At 41.4% G+C, this 19,345-nt stretch overlaps 2 protein-coding genes across 4 annotated transcripts in view; one reads left to right on the forward strand and one right to left on the reverse strand.

The window, feature by feature from the left end:
- Nucleotides 1-38: 38 nt before the first annotated feature.
- LOC137355465 (AP-3 complex subunit mu-1) lies at nt 39-16,336 on the reverse strand. Of its 2 annotated transcripts, none has more exons than XM_068020614.1 (9): nt 16,116-16,336; nt 15,263-15,681; nt 14,444-14,615; nt 5,807-5,944; nt 5,512-5,597; nt 5,199-5,332; nt 2,490-2,697; nt 2,135-2,279; nt 39-1,314 (listed from the first exon to the last, which is right to left on the reverse strand). In XM_068020614.1, exons 2-9 carry the CDS (start codon nt 15,533-15,535, stop codon nt 1,214-1,216), a joined length of 1,257 nt encoding a protein of 418 aa, XP_067876715.1. In that variant the 5' UTR covers nt 15,536-15,681; nt 16,116-16,336; the 3' UTR covers nt 39-1,213. The 2 variants fall into 2 exon arrangements, with proteins under 2 accessions (XP_067876715.1, XP_067876714.1); XM_068020613.1 differs by having other exon boundaries at nt 15,263-15,684.
- A 515-nt stretch (nt 16,337-16,851) lies between these two features.
- Nucleotides 16,852-19,345, forward strand: part of LOC137355466 (adenosine kinase-like) — a 240,118-nt gene continuing 237,624 nt past the window's right edge. For both annotated transcript variants that reach the window (XM_068020615.1, XM_068020616.1), the window contains exon 1: nt 16,852-16,958. In XM_068020615.1, the coding sequence (XP_067876716.1) occupies nt 16,900-16,958 (59 nt within the window). In that variant the 5' untranslated portion in view covers nt 16,852-16,899. The remainder of the gene's footprint in view (nt 16,959-19,345) is intronic.

The following is a 19,345-nucleotide window of genomic DNA, read 5'->3' on the forward strand; positions in this document are numbered from 1 at the left end:
TTCCCCACAGTTAGTACAAAAGGTAGCAACAACCAAACTGAACTGTAACAAATTTTTATTGAGACAAACTATAACATTTAAAAGTACAAAGTGTGACCAAAAATATTATGTACTAAAGCTATTCATAAACACTAAAATGAACATTTTATGCTACTGGGTATTTGTTTAACTCAAAGTAATCTACTTGCAACGATAGTGTTAGTATTCTCTTGATTTAGTTAATTGCTGTCAGAGACAAAAATATCCACATCCACAAGTGGATGGTGTATTTAACAATTCCATTGATTTGTATTAAGCCATGTTGAACAATGCAGTCAGGGAGGGTTTGGTTGCTACACTAACTAGCTCTATTCCAAATACTCGATAAGTATCTGACGTGGATATGAAAATCATTTGAAACAGTGATGTGTACTTAAATAGATCTTCCTGGCACAACTTGCAATGCTAGTTTATAATTTCTACTGCGCCACATTACATGAGTTAAGACATTATCTTTGGGCTCCAACAGCATTAAGATAGAACATCTTGTATAAATACAGTATTTTAAACTGAACAACTAGAATATCTAAGTGTGAATGTTCTATTTTTTTAATGAAGAAATAGAATTGGTGAAGGAACAATGCCCCTTTTAGAAAGCAATGCAATTAAATACCTTAAAGCCAATTTGTTTCATATTTAAGGCAGTTAATTGGGGACAGCAGCAGTGGTAATGTTACTGGACTAGTAATCCAGAGGCCCAGGCTAATGTTCCAGAGACATGAGTTCAAATCATGCCATGGCAGGTGAGCGAATTTAAATACAATGAATTAATAGAATCTGGAATATTAACGAGACAAGCATTTTAATGATCACAAAACTACCGGATTGCTGTAAAAACCCATCTGGTTCACTAATGACCTTCAGATTCTGCCATCCTGGCCGATTATGTGACTCCAGATCCACAGCAATGTGGCTGATTCTTAACTGCCTAGCAAGCCACTCAGTTCAAGGGCAATTGGGGATGGGTAATAAATGCTGACCTTGCCAGCGATGCTTGTATCCCAAGAATGAATAATAATCATAATATCCCACAGAATTTTTTTTTATTTTTTACTTTACCAATTTAAATAGTTTGCTGTGTTAAATTTTCGAAAATATTTCATATTCTGTTTGGTTGAATACCAGATTTCAGAACTTGGAACTTAAAACTTGTGTAATTTCCATTTTCCGTCTCTCATGTCCTGACTTGAAATTTTCCTGCTTTGGTGACATATTTCACACCTTTAAATGGTTTGTATCTTTCTCCATACATGTCCAGTCGATTTACTTTCAAACCTAGGAGGGGAAGAAAAGACTTGCATTTATATAGCGCTTTTCACAACCACTGTACGTCATGAAGTACTTTTGAAGTGTTGTCACTCTTGTAATATAGGAAATATAATAGCCAATTTACACACAGCCAGCTCCCAAAAATAGCAATGTGATAACTAGATCATTTTTTTTGTGATATTGAGGGATAACTTCCCAGCTCCTCTTCAAAATGGTACCATGGGATCTTTTACATTTCATCCAGAAGACAGCACCTTTGACAATGCAGAACTCCCTCAGTATTACACCACAATGTCAGCCTAGATTTTTTTGTGCTGAAGGCTCTGGAGTAAACAGAAGCAACCGCCCTTAGCCTCCTACTCTTCATTTCCTCCCTTCAAACAAGATTCAAATCCAATGTCCTCCCCTCCCCTCTTCTGTTATGTATACATAGATCCAAACTCTGGGAATGGAACAGAAGCCCAGTCTAAAGCTCTTGACATAGAAGGGAAAACATTGTTGAAGGTAACAGAAGATGGATTGTGTTTTTATTCTATAAATATTTTTACAGGTAAATAGCAGGAAAGGTAACATGGCTGCTCCAAGGACTGATTATTCCCCTTTTCCAATAGATGTGATTGTGAGTTATAAATATTTATCAGTTGCTTGTTTGGTCCCAATTCAAAATTTACAATCAGCACACTGAGATACACAGCTATATGCCAGAAATAAAAAAGTGTACAAGTCAACAATCCTACACTAGTAAATAATTTATTTTGCCTTTTATTACTATTCTTGCCAGAATTCTGGTTCTGTTTCTTAAATGTACGAACCCCATTCTTCTCACCTGATACAGCAAGTTGTTGGATCCGAAACTGAATATTAATTGTTGGATTCTCTTCTGGTTTTGGTGCCCCGGATTGTAGGCTAACCAATCCCTTGAGAGTTGGTAACTTTGGTAAGGTAATTTTTCCAATGTCCCAAATTAACACCTGAGAGAGAAAGGCACAGGATCACATTTAACCACTAAATCTGTCACTTCTCTCTTCCTTACTGAGAAATAAAGGTCACCTTAACGACCACCTTTTGATTTAAGATGTTTACAGCAGAAACCTATCAATGTTTAAAAAACATTACTGTTGAGCAATGTTTTATACTTTCTGCCTTGCAAAAATGTAATTGAGTGCAATGCTGGAACTTACCTTAGTGACTGGGTCAAATGTATAAGTGCCTTGTGCTGCAGTAAGTGTCATATTGAGCACCCCTTTAGGCATATGGATAATCGTTAGAACACTCTCTACTGTCTTTCCCATGGTCTGTTTCGGCCCAATTGTTACATCAAATCGCCCTGTAGATCCATTTTCTCTGAAGCTGATATTGTGTTTTACATAAACTGGTATTGCCACCAAGCTGAAAATACAAATCTTGATGAGTATATAGTTTCAGATTCCAATATCTTTTATTCATTGATAGAGATGTTAACAAGCTTATCATCGGCACCTCTGTAATATCCTCCAGCCCCACAACCCTCCAAGATATCTGCACTCCTCTAATTCCGATTTCTTGAAAATCCCTGATTTTAATCATCCCACCATTGGTGGCTGCATCTTAAGTTGCCTAGGCCATAAAATCTGAAATACCCTCCCTACACCTCTCTTTCCTCCTTTAAGACACTTCTTAAAACCCACCACTTTCACAAAGCTTTGGGTCATCTGAGCTAATATCTCCTTATGTGGCTCGGTGTCTTTTTTTTATAATTCTGTGAAGTGCTTTAGGATGTTTTATTACATTAAAGTCCAGATATAAATACAAAAAATTGTTGTTGGCCTAAAACAAACTAAATGCTTTCCATGTATGACTGCCTAAAGCATAATTACAACTCGCCCCAAATAATTTTTTATTCCTTGGGCATCATTCCTAGTTGCAAGGACAGACCGAAACCTCTTTGATCTCTCCCCTTATCAAGCTGACCCCTGAGGGGGAACACAGTGGCTAGTGACTTCTCCTTTCATTATTTAGTGCCCTGACAGCACAGCTAAAATCACCAACTCACTAAGTGGAAAGTCAAGGATGCCACAAAAATAAATTGATGTTTATACATTTCAGCCATTTGCAAAATTAACTTAACAATGCAACTGCCTTCAAGTATGAAACTTTTAGTCTGATCTTAAAAATGCAAAATACTGTGGTTCAGAATTAAAGTTTTTGAAGGAGCTGCACCTATCTTGGGCTGCAGTAAGCCTCACTGCTTTTTGTAAGACAGCAGGCCACATTAGCACTAAGTGGAGAAGTGTTTCCTGCTCTCCTGAATGGCCTGGCTTAATGATATGTCCCCTTGTGCTAGACTCCCCAACCAACAAAAAAAGGTTCTCTATCTACCCTATCAATTCTTTTCCAGAGTGTCTCCTGACAGCACAGAGCGATCGCCAACATCATTAGGTGTCTGAACATTTGGCAGCTTGCCAGAATGAGTCAGCGCATGTGCACAGTGACATTGATTGCCCAAACAGTACCCCGCATCCTCCCGTTATCTCTGCTTCAATAGTCACATTCAGTTTCCCGCTCCCTCTTGCCTGTATGATGCTCCATCCTGCCACTTCTGACTGCTCGCCACTCGCTTCCCGCCTCGCCGCTTTCCCCACCTTGCCACTCGCACTCTGCTTGCTCCATCCCTGCTGCTTCTCTGGACGGCAAGGTGAGGAGCAAGCAATCGAGAGAGGTGGGATGGAGTGGTGAGAAGGTGGGCGCAAGAGGGATTGGCAAAGGGAAGGCAATTATGGGAAAGAGCGGGAAATAATGCGGAGATTGTGGGAGGGAGCAGGGCACTGTTGGGGGGAGGTTTGGAGGTGGCGATTGTGGCCATTGAGGAGTGAGGGTGTTTGGGTTCAATTCGTTATTTTCTTTAAATTGAGCAGCACCATTTTTATTACTGGCAGTTCCCCTTTCCCTCCTGCCTTCCAGAAATTCTCATCAAGCTTTGGTCCACTTCACCTCGAACTTTCTCCTCCTCTTTGCTACACAAGTGTTTTGACTCTGGCGTCCTGTGCATTTCCCCTTCCTCTGTCCTCACCACCAACAACTTATATAGCACTTTTCACGTAATAAAACGTCCCAAGGAACTTCATAGGAGCTTTATAAGGCAAAATTTGACACCGAGCCCCATAAGGCAATATTAGGGCAGATGGCTGAAAGTTTAGTCAAAGAGGTAAATTAGCTTTCAGCTGCCCAGGCTCATCTCTTTGGAACTCCTTCACTAGACTCGTCTACCTTTCTCCACCTTCAAAAAAAACCCCTCCTAAAATACCATTTCTCCAAATCCTTCAATCACTCTTCCAAATGTTCATTCCTAGTTTGGCATTTCCGTACTCTTGCTGGTATGCTGTAAAATAGCATCGTATTTTTAGGGTTCCATGTAAAATGCAAGGTTGTAGTAGTTAGATGGTGGTTAAATAAAATGTTGACCTCCCCACCCCTCCACTGACACCCCAGAAGGAAGCAAGAGCTTATGATATTGGACCAATTTGAAAAGCCACTCCATCCCAATAGTCAACTGTTCGTAGCAGTAGGCCTGAGTTTAAATAAAAACACAAACCCCGTTAGAACAATGTACTGAAGATGCAAGATCATTATTTGTTACTGGTGAATTGTTCTAAACTTAGGACTGCCATTTGTCAGCTATAAAAATATCTAATATCCTACCAGCCATTATCATGTGTAATTTATCAATATTGAACATTAGTTGGCAATGGTAAGAATGCCAAAAAATGAGCAGGAATTGTCAAACAATATCAAGTTCTGTCCGGCACTTTCCTATTTTGAGCACTGCATTATTTCACGTTGCATTTATTTCTTATTGTTCCAGAACAGACTTTTACTGTTCAAATTTTTAGAAAAGCAGAAAGTCATCTTACTTTTGTGAACTGACATGGTAAGACATCAAACGGAAATTTCCATCTGGTGGAATGAATGACAGAACGCGCTCAGATTCCCACCTTTTAAAGCGAACACATGGATGGAAGCTGACATCATCCAACAGCCTTGGATTCTATCATTGATGAAAATTGGAGTGTATTTTAAGATTTGAGTAATTGGCATCTTAACATTTAATGCATTAAGGCAGTTAATGAAATACACATTTAATAAAGTTCTGTCGTTTAACATTATGAGGATGCACAGTTAAGAAGTTAGCTCAAATTATGCAAAATGAGCAAGTTTATTACTTACCATAAAGGAAAGGGTGAGGTCTGGCATTCCAGTTAGCTTGATGCAGGCATCGATAACGCCCTGGATTTCAGCAAAGACGGTTGATCCTGGCGTAAAAAAAAACTATCACAACTAAAGCCATTTAAAATGTACGAGTTATTCAGAAACAAAATTCATAAGATATTGAAGCCGTTATCATACATGCAGAAAGGGAGTGCTTCTCCACTTTAACTAGTACTGAAATGTTTTTCTTGCTAATGGTTGTAGGGTCTGATTGGCTGCAATGGAAACAAAAGTTACAAAATAAACTTGTTACCTGATTTGTCAATAATGGCATCAATTTCTTCCGTAACATCAAAATAAGCTTCATTATTTGTATACTTGACTCCTGCTCTTCGCCAAGGTATATTAGACAGTTGTCCCGTCGGAAGTTGATCGCCTACATTACTGCTACCTAACAAATTTAGAAATGTATAACTTAATCCATCTCTTGCAGTGGAGTATTTTAACTGGCACATAATTTTCTATTAGGGATAATTCTACACTCTACAACAGTGCGGATTTCTGAACAATGTAAATTGTTTAGTGCTGAATTTCATATGCAGTTCTGTAGTGTTTCCCAACTTACAATCAAAAGGGATCAGTGTGTTGAACATAAAGGGCTTTCCCTGTTCCTACAAATTCTTATGCTAAAATACTTACGTGGAACTACGAACAAGGAAACCTTTGTAGGACCAGTTGTCATGGAAGTGTAGTTTTTTTTTCTCTGTTTAAAAACTAAGGGGGGGGGGCAGTGCACCTTTAAGACTGAGAGTTGGTCTCTCTCCCTCTCTCTGGGAACCGTGTGTGCAACCAGCAAACCTGTTTCCTATGCAACAGCAAGAGAAGCCACCTGCTGTATTGTATTAGTTAACTGTGTGTAAAGACTGGCTAGAACCAGTTTGATCTGGAGACCAGCAAAGCATGCTCACTGAAGGATCTCTCTCTCAGCAGAAAAATCTACATTGATCTCCAGGCTGTGTATTGCTTAAGGAGGAGGGGAGGGGGGAGGGGGAAACAAACCCCTGGAAAAGAACATTGGTATTGTTGGAGGTAGAAATTTCCAATCTCTAAGAAGTCTTTGTCTCAGGAGTGACTTTTCATTGCCTTTTTGTGTTTCTGGGAGTTCGAGAATTCTCAGTAAAGTTTCTATTGATAGACAGCCAATTTAAAAATCCAAGTAGACCTGTTGCTGTACTCCTTGTTGAAAGAACTGTGTGACGCCTGCTGCAACCTAGGTGCTTTGAATGCCTATCCATTAAAGACTTCGTCGAGTTCACCTGGAGTCTTCAAATGGCATCTGACCCTTTGGCTCTGGGATATCTCACCGAACTGGGAACGTAACCCACAAAGACTTACAACCCAGTTATTTATTTATTCCTAAGAAACAGTTCTAATTTTATTGAAACTGGTTAACCGTTGGTTTTTTAACGTGTGTGTGTGTGTGCATGAATGTTAGGAGATAAGAAATTATAAGGTCTTTAGACATAGATTTATCTCAATATTGTTTAAGATTGTTTGTTTATTAATAAATAGTTAATTTGTTGTTTAAAGATACCTGGTTTGATTCGTTTTATTCTTTTGAATGGCGGTGTTGGGGGGGGTGAATAAAGTGTTTAATTTGGCTAATTTCTGGTAGGTGGGAAAACTTTAATATACTATGACCTGTGAAGTAATGGGACTGAATTGACAGTGCTTGTTGTCCTAACATATTAATAGGGGGCTCGATTGTCCTGTATCCAATCCAAATCCAACGCCCATTATGGCAATTATAAGGGGAGTAATAATTTGAAAGAGAAAAAATAAAAGGAACCAGGTTTCTTGTATATAAGGGTAAAGGCTGGTCCATCAGAATGGCATTAGCAGTTGCAGTGGAGTTTCTGGGAAAGGACAATGTGTCCCTCAGTGACTTGGCATCTTTAAGAATAAAAGATCTGGCAGCAAAATTGGGGTTAGAGTTGAAATCAGATGCCAAAAAAGCAGTGATAATTGACATCATAATCCAACATATGGAATTGGAAGAAGATGATAGTAAGTCAGAGAGTGATGCAGTGGAATTGGCTAGAATTCAGTTAGAAACGAAAAAGCTTGAACAAGAAAAACAACAATAGCAATAAGAAAACTTGAACTTCAGAGAGAAAGTGAAAGAAAAGAGAGGGAATTTAGGTTAAAAGAGATGGAACTAAGACAAAGGTGTAATCTTGAATCCAGGGAAAGTTCTGGTCAGGAAGAATCTGAATTCAGCCCAGGACCCAGAGAAAAGCTGTTTAAATTCATACAGGCATTCCTAAGTTTGAGGAAAGGGACGTAGAGGCATTTTTCATATCTTTTGAACAAATAGCCAAACGAATGCAATGGTCAAAGGAAAGCTGGACACTGCTTATGCAAAGCAGGTTGGTAGGCAGAGCTCAAGAAGTTTAAGCCATGCTTCCTGAAGAGGCTTCTGCAGATTGAGATGGCAAAAAAGGCTATTCTTGCTGCGTATGAGTTAGTCCCTGAAGCTTTGTCAGAAATTTTGGAACTTACGGAGATTGGTTGGGCTGATGTATGTAGAATGAGAAGGTGAAGCAAATTAATTTTGACTGTTGAATACGGGCATTAAAGATGGAAACCACATATGAGAACCTTAGAGAATTGATTCTCTTGGAAGACTTTAAAAATTCAATTTCTTCAGTAGTGAGAACTCATGTAGATAACCTGAAAATTTTAAAGCTAGGCAAGCAGTGGAAATTGCTGATGATTTTGAGCTTGTGAATAAGCCAAAACCGTTTGTCCGTCACCCCCATAAACCAGAGAAGGATAGAAGGTGGGAGAGTGAAAGGGGACAAGGAACAGCTGCATATGCATCACTAAGAGTGCTCAATAGTACCACTACTGACTGAGCTAGCCGAGTCCTAAAGGGCATAGCTGCTAGACTGGGGCTACGGCACGTGGTGAGGGAACCAACAAGAGGGTAAAATATACTTGAGCTCGTCCTCACCTGCCTGCCACAGATGCATCTGTCCATGACAGTAGTGATAGGAGAGACCACTGCACAGTCTTTGTGGAGACAAAGTCCCGTCTTCAAATTGAGGATATTCTCCATCGTGTTGTGTGGCGCTACCACTGTGCTAAATGGGTTAGATTTCGAACAGATCTAGCAATGCAAAACTGGGCATCCATGAGGCATCTACCCTGAAATGTAGCCAAATAAATACTATAACAAAAAGGAGTACGTCCAATCCGGCCAATTACTGCCCCATCAGTCTACTCTCGATCGCCAGTAAAGTGATGGAAGGTGTCGTTGATAGCGCTATCAAGCGGCACTTGCTTAGCAATAACCTGCTCAGTGAGGGTTCCGCCAGGGCCACTCAGCTCCTGACCTCGCTACAGCCTTGTTTCAAACATGGATAAAACAGCTGAACTCCTGAGGAGAGGTGAGAGTGACTGCCCTTGGCATGAAGGCAGCATTTGCCTGCGTATGGCATCAAGGAGCCCTGGGAAAACTCTATGCTGGTTGGAGTCATACCTAGCGCAAAGGAAGATGGTTGTGGTTGTTGGAGATAAATCATCTCAACTCCAGGACATCACTGCAGGGGTTCCTCAGGATAGTGTCCTAGGTCCAACCATCTTCAACTGCTTCATCAATGACCTCCTTCAATCATAAGGTCAGAAGTTGGGATGTTCGCTGACGATTGCACAATGTTCAGCACCATTCGTGACTCCTCAGATACTGAAGCAGTTTGTGTTGAAATGCAGCAAGACCTGGACAATATCCAGGCTTGGGCTGGTAAGTGGCAGGTAATGACCATCTCCAACAAGAGAGAATCTAACCATCTCCCCTTAACATTCAATGGCATTACGATTACTGAATCCCCCACTATCAACATCCTAGGGGTTACCATTGACCAGAAACTGATTTGGAGTAGCCATATAAATATAGTGGCTGCAACAGCAGCTCAGAGGCTAGGAATCCTGCGGCGAGTAACTCACCTCCTGACTCCCCAAAGTCTGTCCATCATTTACAAGGCACAAGTCAGGAGTGTGATGGAATACTCTCCACTTGCCTGGATGGGTGCACCTCCAACAACACTCAAGAAGTTCGAAACCAGACAGGATAAAGCAGCCCACTTGATTGGCACCGCATCCACAAACATTCACTCCCTCCACCACCGATGTACAGTGGCAGCAGTGTGTACCATCTACAAGATGCACTGCAGCAATGTACCAAGGCTCCTTAGACAGCACCTTCCAAACCCACGACCTCGAACAACTAGAAGGACAAGGGCAGCAAATGCATGGGAACACCACCACCTGCAAGTTCCCCTCCAAATCACACACCATCCTGATTTAGAACTATATTGTCGTTCCTTCAGTGTCGCTGGGTCAAAATCCTGGAACTCCCTTCCAATCAGCACTGTGGGTGTACCTACCCCACATGGACTGCAGTGGTTCAAGAAGCAGCTCACCAACACCTTTTCAAGGGCAATTAGGGATAGGCAATAAATGCTGGCATAGCCAGTGACACCCACATCCCATGAACGAATAAAAAAAATACTATCATGGATATGGTTATTCGATTTCCAGAGGCCATTGCTTTGAGGACAATTACTGCTAAAATAGAAGAAAAGTTAACCCAATTCTTCACGAGATATGGATTACCACTTGAAGTTTAATCGGATCAAGGTTCTAATTTCATGTCTAAGATATTTCAAGAAGTCATAGACAATCTGGGTATCAGACCACTGAAATCCTCAGCCTATCCCCACAGACACAAGGAGCTTTAGAGAGGTACCACCAAACTCTCAAAACAATGATTAGAGCATACTGTCACGAACATCCGCATGACTGGGATAAAGGACTAGACTTTCTTTTATTTTCCACCAGAGATTCACTGAATGAGTCTACAGGTTTTAGTCCTTTTGAACTGGTTTACGGACATGAAGTAAGAGGTCCTCTAAAATGTATCAAAGACAGATTCTTAGAACAAAGGAATGAATCTTCGATATTAGACTATGTATCTGTGTTCTGGGAAAGGCTCACAAAAGCTTGCAGTGTGGTTCAGGAACCCCTTAAAGTATCCCAAGCCAATATGACAAAAATGGCAGACAGGAATGCAAAGACCCGTAATTTTCAACCAGGAGATGAAGTACTGGCGTTGTTACCATAACACGGGGAACCCTTAAAAGCACGGTTCAGTAGCCCATCTGGACTGATCAAAAGAGTGGGTTAGGTGGATTACTTAATTGACACCCCTGATCACCGGAAGAAGAATTGGTTGTGTCATATCAATATGTTAAAGCAATATTATCGCAGGGAGGAGGTAAGCCAGTACAGGTTTATCAGGTAATAGGGACTGTTGAGAAGGAAAAGGATAGTGAGGATGAGGCAGAAGGAGGCCTGGACAATTCTCAGATTGAACCTCCAACTACCCGGTTAGCGAATACAGAATGGCTGGGAAAATTAGACTGTATGCTTTTGCACTTAGATGCAAAACAATGTGAAGACCTAACCAGGCTTTTCACAACATTTAAGAGGGTATGTAGGGATAAGCCAGGATGTACAACTTTAGCCACACATGATGTGGATATAGGGGAATCTGTTCCTTTCAAACAACATCTTCACCACTTAAGCCTGGACGAACAGGCCCAAGTAAAAGCAGAAATCCAATACATGCTCGAAAACAAGTTAATCGAACCTAATCAAAGCAGCTGGAGTTCACCAATAGTCTTACTGCCTAAACCTGACGGGTCAACCCGACTTTGCATCGACTACAGAAAAGTCAATGCGGTATTGAAGGCAGACTCCGACCCAATTCCTCGTTTAGAAGACTGTTTTGACAGAGTGGGCAGTGCTAGATTTCTTACCAAGATCGACTCGTTAAAGGAATACAGCAAGTTCCTTTGACTCCTCGAGCCAAAGAGATATCAGCTTTTGTCACACCAGATGGTCTTTACAAGTGCTGGGTGATGCCATTTGGGTTAAAAAATGCCTTAGCCACATTCCAAAGAGTAATGAATCAGGTGGTAGCTAATATTTCCAACTGTGTAGTGTATCTGAATGATGTACAAATATACAGTAACACTTGGCAAGAATACTTAAACCAGCTAAAAACTCTGTTTAAAAACTTCAAGCAGTGGACTTAGTAGCAAAAAGCGAATTTGGAAAAGCAGGAGAAACTTACTTCGGACAAATAGTAGGGCAAGGACAAGTATTGCCAAAAACAGATAAAGTACAAGCCTTAGTGGAGTTCCCTATCCCTAAATCTAAACGTGAAATAATGAGGATTTTAGGGGTGTGTGGTTTTTACAGGAAGTTTGTACGGAATTTTAATGCTGTAGCTGCTCCATTAACCGATTTGCTACAAAAAACCCCCAAATTAGTATGGTCAGATGAATGTCAGGCATCTTTTGAAAAGCTAAAGGCAATCTTAACTAATGAACCAGTGTTGGCTGCTCCAAATTTTGCTAAACCCTTCAAGAGAGCGATTGATGCGAACGACCTGGGGGTTGGTGCTGTCCTATTGCAGGATGACGAATCGGGCATAGAAAAACTAGCAGGGTACATTTTGGGAAAACGACATCACCACCAAAAAAAATTCCACTGTGGAAAAAGAAACATTCAGACCTTTGCCGGCTCTCAAACATTTTGAAGTATATGTCCGCTAAGACTATAAAGAAACAATAATATACACTAACCATAACCCATTAATGTTTGTGGAAAAATTTAAAAACTGTAATGCTAGAATATTTAGATGGAGTTTGTCCATGGATGGAGCCTTATCATTTGAAGATTGTACATATTTCAGGGAAAAACAATGTAATCGCTGACGCTTTGTCATAAATTTAACCTTGTCAAGTTACTTGAATGGCAAAGGTACAAAGAAAAATTCTGTTAATTATCAGTAGAGTGAATGGGGGCATGAATATGAAAATATGTTTTTTTTCCAGTTTCTGTCTCGCGTTGTAATGAAACGCATTCAAGAATGACACTTCATTTTGCCAAGGACGGAGGTGTCATGGAAGTGTAGTTTTTTTTCTCTGTTTATAAACTAAGGGGGAGGAGGGGAGTGCGGGGGGGGAAGTGTACCTTTAAGCCTAAGAGTTGGTCTCTCTCTCTGGGAACAGTGTGTGCAAGCAGCAAGCCTGTTTCCTACGCAACAGCAGGAGAAGCCACCTACTGTATTGTATTAGTTAACTGTGTGTAAAGACTGGCAAGAACCAGTTTGATCTGGAGACCAGCGAAGCATGCTCACTGAAGGAAGGATCTCTCCCTCTCTTAGCAGAAAAATCTACATTGATGTACAGGTTGTGTATTGCCTAAGGAGGAAAAAAAAAGCCCTGGAAAAGAACATTGGTATTGTTGGAGGTAGCAATTTCCTTTTTACTTCCAATCTCCAAGAAGTCTTTGCCTCAGGAGTGACTTTCCATTGCCTTTTTGTGTTTCTGGGAGTTCTGGAATTCAGTAAAGTTTCTATTAATAGACTGCTAATTTAAAAATCCTAATAGACGTGTTGCTATACTCCTTGTTGAAAGAACTGTGTGACGCCTGCTGCAACCAAAGTGCTTTGAATGCCTATCCATTAAAGACTTCGTCGAATTCACCTGGAGTCTTCAAATGGCATCTGACCCTTCGGCTCTGGGATACCTCACCGAACTGGGAACGTAACCCACAAAGACTTACAACCCAGTTATTTATTCATTCCTAAGAAACAGTTCTAATTTTATTGAAACCAGTTAACCGTTGGTTTCTGAATGTGTGTGCGTGCATATATGCTAGGAAATAAGAAATTAAGGTTTTTAGACATAGATTTATCTCAATATTGTTTAAGATTTAGTTTGTTAATAAATAGTTAATTTATTGTTGTTTAAAGATACCTGTTTTGGTCTGTTTTATTTTGGGGGGTGGGGGTGAATAAAGTGTTTAATTTGGCTAATTTCTGGTAGGTGGGAAAACTTTAATAATTTGCTATGACCTGTGGAGTAATGGGACTGAATTGACAGTGCATTACTCCCACTTTGGCTGTAACACAGTTTAAGCATCTTTTCACCACTCCAGTGGTCTCAACTCCAAAGACACCAATGGAGACATGATCTATGGTGTAGTCTCCTTACTCTTTTTCCTCACCCATTTGGACCAATGACGAGAGTGTGCGTCAGCAACAGCTCAACCACGGAAACAGAACTGATTAAAACTGCAATGAGGCATGCTCATTCACATGGCCAGTTATAGGATAACTGGTTTCCTCCCACAAGCCAAAGACTTGCAGGTTGATAGGTAAATTGGCCATTAGCAATTGCCCCTAGTATAGGTAGGTGGTAGGGAAATATAGGGACAGGTGGGGATGTGGTAGGAATATGGAATTAGTGTAGGATTAGTATAAATGGGTGGTTGATGGTCGGCACAGACTCGGTGGGCCGAAGGGCCTGTTTCATTGCTGTATCTCTAAACTAAATGAATGGTCTCATGGTCTGCATGTTCAATTTGTTAATGTTCCGTTTAAGACTGAGTGTACCGTTGTACACCAACTTCGCATCGCACAATGCCAAAGTTCACATGGAAATGCAGATTTAGAATCATAGAATCTTACAAGACAGGAGCAGACTGGAAGGATCATGTTGGCTCTCTGAAAGAGCTGCCTGATTTAGTCCCACATCCCAGGTTTTTTCCCCATAACCTTACAAATTAGTCCTCTTCAAAGACTTTTGAAAATTCCTACGGAATCTGTTTCCACCACTGTGTCAGGTAATGTATTCCAAATCTTAACAATCCTGTGTCTCTTAATTCCCCTCTTTTTGCCAAATATTTTAAATCTGTGACCTTTAGTTACTGCCGCACTTGCCAGAGGAAACCCGTTTCTTCCTACTTGCTCCATCAAAACCCCTCATACTTTTGAATACCACTATTCTGATAAGGTAGAAGAACCGCTTCTTACCTGTGATAGTGTTAACAACAGAACGAAGAATTGTAGGAGGTTTAATGAGTTCTTTTAAGATATTGGATTCAGTAGCCAATGGAAAACCATTATCCAACATCTCTTCCAGGAGCTCGTACACGATCACAACATTATCCTTAATTGCAGCCTCAGAGCATTCTCCAAAATAGTCCTGGAGAACAATTACGCCACAATACAAATATGTTTCAGAAATGCATTGTGCCACACTGTACGTTGAAGATTTTGAAAGACTTGCATTTATATAGCATCTTTCACAACCTCAAGACATCCCAATTTTAGCCAATGAAGTATTTAAGTGTAGTCACTGTTGTTGTGTAGGAAATGCAGCAATCTCCCACAAACATAATGAAGGTGATTGAGGGATAAATATGGGACAGGACACCAGGACTAACTCCCCCTACTCTTTGAACTAGTACCACGGGACCTTTTACGCCCGCCTGAGAGGGCAGACAGATCCTTGGATTAAGGTCTCATCTGAAAGATAGCACCTCCAACAGTGCCACACTCCCTCAGTATTCCAATGTCGGCCTTGATTTTTGTGAAGTCTGTGGAGTGGGGCTTAACCTCCAACCTTCCCCTTCAGAGGCCGAGTGTGCTGCCCGCTCAACCACAGCTGGCACACATTCATCATGAAATGCAGTATTGCTAAATTTCACTACTGATTCGCATGACATTCCAATGTAACTCATGTAACGTTTAAATAAATTGACAAAAGATGCAATGCACAAGATACCGATTGTACTGGCGTAATTTATTCTGAACGACTAACTGTTTTGTCTCCTCTGCATAAACACACACCTGTAAAGTTTCTGCCACTCGATGGAGAAACTCAATGACAAACAGAGGTGGCACTTCGGACTGGATGACGGCGACGAAGAAGATCTTGTCCCTGTAGGTGCTGACCAGGTAATGGTGAGGCGTGGAAATTACCGGAGGCACATTATCCGCCTCGCCGGATTTCTCCTGGGCCTCGAAAAAATAATCACAAACCGAGCGGCTCACCACACTCTTCCAGTGCTTCTCCAGAAATATATCGCCGGTACAGTTAATGAGGAACAGACTGTGGATCATTTTCCTCAGGCTAATTTCCCCCTTTAAACAATGAAGCTGTGTTGCTGGCCACACGATGCAGTGTCACCAATATTACCTCAATCCGGTGAACAACACCCACTACAACATGGCGGCCCTGCCGGAAGCGCCTCTCTTCACTCCAGCTCCTGCTGAAAGAAAGACACATTCAAACAAAACATCAAATATTTATAAATCACCGCAAACAGGTCAACGTGAAAAATTGAACTATACAATGAAAAAACAACTTTGTTTATCTTGGTCCTACTACATTGGGAACTATGTTTTACTTTGGACTGTACAAATAGAAAAGATAAATAGTAAAAAGAATATTCAAGAGTTTATTATGATGTGGTTGATAGAAATGTTATACAACGTGAAGATTGAAACGAATGTTAACAATTCTGTGATTCTGTGAACTTCTTTTGCTAACTCTGGATTTGTCACCTGATCCGACCACCCGTCCTTTTTTTGTCTACTTCCAGTATTTTTATCACTAATAAAGGAAATGAAAACAACGGACTTGTTTTTAATGTTCCGATGCTTTTTTCTCTCCCAGGTTGCTCGCATTAGTCTTTCATACCTGAAAACTTCAGCACAATTCTGAAAATTTGGCAACCCTCCACTGATTTACCATTTCTAGGACTATAATGATTTGCAATGGGTGCACCAAGACTGTGCAAAATAAAAATAAAGACAGCAATATTTAATATTATTGTAAATTTGAACAGACTGCATTTTTTTAACGAGACAGAAGCGCGCTTTTAACGCCGCCGCTCCAGCTGTTTGATCCCCGCGCGCCGCCGCTCCAAGGCCGCGCGCCTTCCCTCCATGGCCCCGCCCCTCCCCCCTGCCACTCCAAGGTCCCGCCACTCCAAGGTCCCGCCACTCCAAGGTCCCGCCCCTCCCCCCGCCACTCCAAGGCCCCGCACCTCCCCGCCGCGCGCCTTCCCTCCATGGCCCCGCCCCTCCCCCCTGCCACTCCAAGGTCCCGCCACTCCAAGGTCCCGCCACTCCAAGGTCCCGCCCCTCCCCCCGCCACTCCAAGGCCCCGCACCTCCCCGCCGCGCGCCTTCCCTCCAAGGCCCCGCCCCTTCGCTCCAAGGCCGCGCGCCTTCCTTCCATGGCCCCGCCCCTCCAAGGCCCCGCCCCTCCCCTCCCCTCGCCACTCCAAGGCCCCGCCCCCCCTCCCCCGCCACTCCAAGGCCTTGCCCCTCCCCTCGCCACTCCAAGGCCGCACGCCTTCCTTCCATGGCCCCGCCCCTCCCCCCGCCACTCCAAGGCCCCGCCCCACCTCACCTCGCTCCAGGACCCCGCGCGCTCTCCATGGCTCCGCCCTCTCCCCCGGCCGAGTCAGTTGCGAAGCGATGGCAGCGGACGGACCTCAGCCGGCGAAAAAAATCAAACTGCAACACAATCCCCTCAGGTAAAAAAAAAATAGCAATTGCCCCCCTCCTAAAGGAAAGAAAATGGCCAACATTTTGGGTGTTAATATTTAAATGGTGACTGTTGCTTGAATTTAAACGATCACTGATACTTGTTTAACCCAACCCTCCTTTCTCTCCCCAGTGGATGTTTAAAGGTTGTCTTCATTCACGAGGAAGCAAGTGCGCCAAACGTTTCACATAGTGAGAAAGAAATGTTTAAAATGAGTGTACCAATACGTGCTTCAGCTGTAAATTTAGAGCCACGTTCGCATTTTTACTTTGCATTTTAATTTTATGGAAAGGCGGTTTCCTTTGAGAAAGATGATTTTGCTTTGGGTTTGTTTAATGTGTTGCCCAGAGCTCGTGGATTTTTATAGCTTGCTTTCGGGTAACTATCAGGTTGATTGGAAACCTGCCCACGTTGGTTAGACTTCATATTTAACTTCGAGTCGTCTCCCTCGCTCCATTCAAGGTCATGGAACAAAAATCCAAACCACTTTCAACTTCCAAAGCATAAAAATAACGCGAACGTAAAAACAGTTTGAAAATTCAGTAAAATACTCTGTGCTTTTAAACACATTTTCACGTTTGTCGAATATGCAGTTTGTGAAACTTGACTAGTCGGTGAATAGTAATTGAAAACCGCCCAGCTCAGAAGTAATTGCGTCTTGTCACTATTGCTCTTGGGAAAATTAGACTGTTGACAGACGAACGTTACAAACTAATCAAATTAAATGCCCGCGTCCTCCCAGAAGAATACTTTACTTGTTCCATAATCAGAATTATCACTTGACATAAGTGAATTGAGAGGTCCACAAAAGTAATTTTATTCGGATTCACCACTTACCGCAGAGGATACACGTTGAATACGTTGGTGGATTATACAGAATTAATGAGCCTACCTTAAGTTATTGACTTGTGATCTCCCCCTATCCTGATGTGTTTTATATTTGAGTTTTTGTTTTTGATTTGTTATGTTTTTCATGTAAGCTTTCAATAAATTGGTGATTTATTGGAACTTAGTTATTTTTAGTGTTACAAAATACCGAGTAAAATTGGATATTAATGAAGGAAATGATCATTTTCAGTTGTAGTACTGCATGGGTTGGGTGGGTCCAGGGAATTAGTTGATTTGCTAACCTGAACAGAATATCATGAGCTGAGATAACAACTTGCAACAATGTAAGAACTTATAATCCTATAAGAAATGAAAATAATCTTAACTGACTCTGCCACTTAGTTTGTTTTTTGGTTGTGTTTATATGGGATTTTATCAATGTTACTAAAATAAGATCATTGTCTTAGTTGTTAAATCTGATCATTGGAAACACAATTTCTATCACACCAAGGTTTCTCTGCATATTTTATTTGTTGTATTTATGTATTTTCTCATTTTGTTTAATGCTTGCTCCTTTCCCAAAGACATTGATGGAGAATGTCACTGACATTGTACAGCAGTCTGTTCTGACAACGCACTAAATACTGTGTTCAATTTGTTGACTAAGACACAAGGGAAAGATTAAAGCACTGGAACCGTAGGATCAGAGGTTGAATTACTGTATGTGAAACTTGGGTTTTTCAGTCTTAAAAGGGGAGGTTTGAGATCACATACAAGATATTTAAGTGGCTATAAGATATGAAATGGTATAGAAAAGGTTGATACAGAACCTGTCTTCAAGCTGTGTTGTGAAAGTATGACAAAGGGTCACAGGTTCAATGGTAGACAAATTTAGGATAAGTTTCAGGTAGTTTGTCATGCAAAGAGTGAGTTACACATAGAATGGACTTCTAGGTAGGTTTGTGTGGGCAAAGGCATTGGAAGGTTTAAGACACAGTTGGATACTTAAACTGGGTTTTCCTAGATGATTGGGCTAAAGAGAGCCTCATTTGTACTTGTGCTGTGATTCCTGCTAATGATATGGTTCCATGGTCACTTAAAGTCCTTTACTGCTTAAGTTAAGTGGTCTTTCTTGTGTGAGCTTAGACAGTGGGCATTGGCAGATTGTTTGACTACAACAAGTTGTATTTATATAGCGCCTTTAATGTAATAAAACATCCCAAGGCGCTTCACAGAATTATAAAACAAAATGACACAGAGCCACATGAGATATCGGGTCAGGTAACCAAAAGCTAGGTTAAATAGGTAGGTTTTACGGAATGTCTTAAAGGAGGAAAGGTGTAGAGAGAGTATTCCAGAGGTTGGGCTTAAGCAACTGAAAGTGTGGCCACAAATGGTGGAGCTTTTAAAATTGGGAATGCTCAAGAGGCCAGAATTAGAGGAGTGCAGATGGCTCAGAGGGTTGTGGGCTGGAGGAGATTACAGAGACCTGGAGGGATTTGTAAACAAGGATGAGATTTAAAATGAAGACATTGCTTGACCAGGAGC

This window comes from Heterodontus francisci, chromosome 42 (genome assembly GCF_036365525.1).
Source record: "Heterodontus francisci isolate sHetFra1 chromosome 42, sHetFra1.hap1, whole genome shotgun sequence".
NCBI classification, from domain to species: Eukaryota; Metazoa; Chordata; class Chondrichthyes; order Heterodontiformes; family Heterodontidae; genus Heterodontus; species Heterodontus francisci.